The sequence below is a fragment of the Saccostrea cucullata genome, unplaced genomic scaffold, assembly GCF_032062105.1.
Source record: "Saccostrea cucullata isolate Sc308-1 unplaced genomic scaffold, CSIRO_AGI_Scuc_v1 ctg4095, whole genome shotgun sequence".
In the NCBI taxonomy this organism is placed as follows: Eukaryota; Metazoa; Mollusca; class Bivalvia; order Ostreida; family Ostreidae; genus Saccostrea; species Saccostrea cuccullata.
This window is the reverse complement of record NW_026931505.1, coordinates 37,448-41,821: the sequence shown is the minus strand read 5'-3', so window position 1 is coordinate 41,821 and position 4,374 is coordinate 37,448. Positions and strand designations below refer to the sequence as shown.

The window sequence follows — 4,374 nt, the reverse complement described above, 5'->3', positions numbered from 1 at the left end:
TATTGACATTTTTCTGTAAAATTCATAAAAAACTGAAATTAACGTAATGTTTGTGACGTCATTACGTAAATATGGCGTCATTACTTATGAAAATATTCAGTGCTTTGAAGTCAGCATATACTCCCCTGTTTAAGAACTTAATTAAATATATCTCCATCAAAGTTTGATTTGGGGGGCAAATATTGGTTATTACCGAATAAAGTTCTTTTTACATTGGCCATAACTTTTAAACGGTGGATACTAGTACTCTCATACTTCAAATATGTAGTTTTTTGGCATTACCTTTCGTTGGATACTAAAAACCTTGACCTTTTGACCTTGACCTTGGAGTTTTCCGTACTTATGATTTTTTTTTACCTTGGCCATAACTTTTGAACGGTAAGGGCTAGGGTATTCATACTTCACATATGTTATCCTCGTTACATTAAACATTTTCTTAAGAAATCATCAACTTTGACCTTTGAGTTTGACCTACCTTTCAAAAACTTATCCTTAGCCATTACTTTTGAACAAGTGGTGCTAGGGCTTTCCTATTTTGCAGTTGTATTTCTTGTGAGAAGACCCTACTTTGGGTAAAAATATATTTAAATTGCATTTAAGAAAAGTTAAATCTTCGCTATGTTGCCATACAGGGGCATAGCTGTTTCACAAACACATCTTTTTATATATGAGGATTTGCGGATAAGAGATGGATACCTCAAAGCGCACAGACAGACGGACGGACATCCCAATCACTATATACCCTCCCGCTTTTCAAGCGGAGTATATAATAATGTATAATACTGCTGATTATTTCTGTCAGTTCGATGATTTCCACCATCAAAAAACAATGTTTACCTAACCCTTAAGGCTTGATAAATCTTTTACTCCTTTAGATTCTGAATCATTGCATTTACCTTAAAATATAGCTATAATTGTATAATGTTATGAGATCAACATCTCATCATTTTTTTCCCAATAAGCTCAGGCGAGCATTTTAGCCAATATACTTCTTTATCCATTTTTTTGCCCCCTAAAACTTTTAGCTTTAATCTACAGGGGGTACCAGATTAATTCTGATTCTGACAAAATCGGACCGTGGTGTTAGGATTGAAAAACACTCTGTCAGTGTCTTATCATTTATATTGATAGTTTTAAAATATTTTTTTCATCAGAATATAAACGTGATTCATGTAAGAAATCCATTCTACTCTGTAAATGAGCCCGGCTCTCTGTACTTCTGAGTACTTTGATTCATTTACATATTAGGTAAATTTAGTGCATTTTTTTTGTAATTTCAGAATGTACTTCATTTAATACTTTATTTAATACTTTTAGTAATCCAGTTATGGCTTAGTAAACAGGAAGAACAATTTTCTTAAAACATTTTCTACTCGTACATAACACTTAATAATTAGTCTTTTAAATTGTGTTTATATCTTGTTTTGAATGTCTACATTATATAAAACGCTTGCTGTGTGAATTGTAGAGGAAAACACTTGAATATATCGAATAAGGTTAAGAAACAGTTTTAAGTATAATTTTTCAGCATAAGTATACTTCTCAAAATTTCTAAGTCCCCACTTTTATTTTTTCTAAAAGTTCAAAAACTTAATATCAATGTACTAGTTGCTTTTAATTTTGCCTTTAATTTGCTATAAATACCTGTCAAGGCCAAAAAAAATGTAATCAAATGTGTAATTACTCGACCATGACCTTTTTTGTTAAAAAGCATCAAGTTCCCTAACGTACATGTATGGAAGAAGATACATCTGAGTGTGAGACAGCTTTTCCAGCAGCAGAATCTAGCGAAACTAGAGGACGACCTAGTCTCCACATATAAAAACATTCAATAAAAGACTTTTTCTTAAATAGTGTGAACTCTTTTAGTAACGGTTGTCTTGCTGTGAATTCGTTTGAATGGAGGATAATGCAGTACTTAACGTTGTGAATTTTTAATTCTAGGGTACCTTAACGTTTCTGTATATTGTGTTTAAGTGCTTCAATTAAATAAATTAAGTGCGAAAAATTTATTTGCTACATTTTTTATCCTTTATACTTATTAAATTATACTGTTAAAATAATTCAATATAAGAGCGGTGTAAAGTAAAAACTTGCGTGGGGACTTAGAAATTTTGACTAGTGTATATTGGAATGGAATTTACATCTGCACATCAAAAACAAAATGTAGTCATTTGTTTTCCATTATTGTTACTTTTTAAAGGGCAAAATATTTACAAAACAAATAAATCACATTGAAATTAATTTTAATTTTTAGCTTAAAATTATTCAATTAGTAAAAAGCATTACCATCTTTAGTTGAATGCAGTAATTCAATAATGGCGTATAAAAATGAATTGCACAAAGATGTTCTCCTTAAAACAAACTGAGACGATTGGACATTCCATGCTACATGTATGATATATCTTGTTTAAACTGTAGTATAGTATACATGTGCATTGAAAAAGTCGTAGAAAGAAAGTCATCAGATGAACACTTTCAACCTTAAATTTACAATTTACAAGTCATGCATCTCATGCAACTTGCATAAGGAGTTGATCCTTCTGGTGGGGCGTGGAGACCCGTCCTTCGGGTGAGACCATATAAACCGAGGTCCCGTGTCGCAGTGGGTGCTGGCACGAAAAAGATCCCTTCCTGCTCAATGGCATTAAGTGTCGAGTATAGGACAAAATTTGCGTTCTCCGCCAGCAAATGGTGTATTTATATAAAGAGGGGGTATATATCCCTCTAATGAAGCTTATAACGGCTTATTAACAGAAATTCTGAGGGTTAATTCATGCTGTGATTCATATTTTATAACGTCATATACGTTACCACGACCTCATGTGAATGACATTTTACTGTAATTAAGCTAAGTGTTCAAATTCACATTTAATAGAGTAAAAGTGGTTTCTATTTTTTGGCTACCAAAACCCAAAGCATGTTGAATAATTTGAGCAAAATCATTCAATACAAAAGCATTTTCGTTTACATTGTTTAAAGTATAACTGTATTTGTTTCCGAAATTTTGTATCAAAGTAGCCATAGATAAAGGGATTCACAATATTATTCATAAAAATAAACCGTCCAAAATAAAGCCAGGCTAGTGTTTCAGATTCTGACAGAGTGATATAATTAAAATCTTTAATAGCATAAATAAGAATCAAAATTACAAGCGGTGGAATATAAGCCAATACATAAGCAATTATTATGACAAGAAACATTTTTGTGATTCTTGTCTGCACGGATCCATCTTTAGGACGCGCCTGTTTGCATTTCACTGTGCCATCAGGGTTTTGAACTTTGATTTCCTCCTGTGTGTTGATGTCTGATGTTTCTTCTAAAGTTTCTGCAATGTGTTCATGTTTGTGTGGTTCATTTTCTTCGATTGACACATTAACTCTTTGTAATTCTGTGCCATCAATTCCACAATTTCCTTTGTCAAGTTCAGTTAATTGTGTTATCTGTGAAGATTTGGTATGCAAAGGAAAGTTAAAGTCATTTTGCGTGCTTCTCACTTTTATTTTCCGACGAAAAGAAAGCTGAACCTGTCTCAAAACGGGCACATAGAGTCCAGTCGTTATCCCAATGTTTGCCAGTATTATAAGGAATAAAAGTCCAAAATACGCGGTTAATACTGGTGAAGTGTCAACGGAAAATTTACATATTTCTATAGTAACGGTGTGATTCATAAACTTATCAACCTTCCTTAAAACCCCCGAAGTTCGTAGCACCGGGACAGAATATGCAATAGCAATTCCACATGCTATTCCAAAGAAAACTCTTTTCCAAAATAAAGTCATTTTAGGACCGAATGGTTTGCAAACCAAAAGGTACCTTTGTAAAGATATTACCACAAGTACATGAGCCGACGCTCCAGGAACACACATCTGAAGAAACGAAAGAATTCGACAAACAGTATCACTTGGGTAATTGAAGAGAAAGATATTGTCCATAATGTAGAGAGGGGGGATTGTCAAACATGCCACAAGATCAACAATGGCCAATAACGGAATAAAGTAACGCTCCCCTCTCTCTCTGATGCGAAAAAAGTAGAAAAAGATAATGGTAAGGTTTCCTATGATCCCGATTACAGCACCAATTACAATTATTATTGTGCTGCTCACAGAAATATTGGAATGTCTTTCTTGTAGTAACAACTGGTAATCCGTGTTGTTTTCCATAATTGAATGATCTAGACTTGTATAATAAAGTAGACGGTATATATTCATATATTGAGTAACTTCCTTATTGAATACATACGTACAAGTCATTTTATTAAAACAACCAGATCAACTTGACAACACTTGTTCATGTAGTCAAATGCTGACAGACGTTTTTCATACCAATTGTTAGTCCATTATTTATACGAGGGACGTACAATAAATAATGTCA

General features: G+C 33.1%; 1 protein-coding gene across 1 annotated transcript; it reads right to left on the bottom strand.

The window, feature by feature from the left end:
• Positions 1–3,152: 3,152 nt before the first annotated feature.
• On the bottom strand, positions 3,153–4,163 carry LOC134232781 (neuropeptide FF receptor 2-like; the record flags this gene model as incomplete). Its single annotated transcript, XM_062714758.1, has 1 exon — positions 3,153–4,163. A coding segment is annotated over exon 1 (1,011 nt), but the record flags the coding sequence as incomplete, so codon positions are not given.
• Positions 4,164–4,374: the final 211 nt, after the last annotated feature.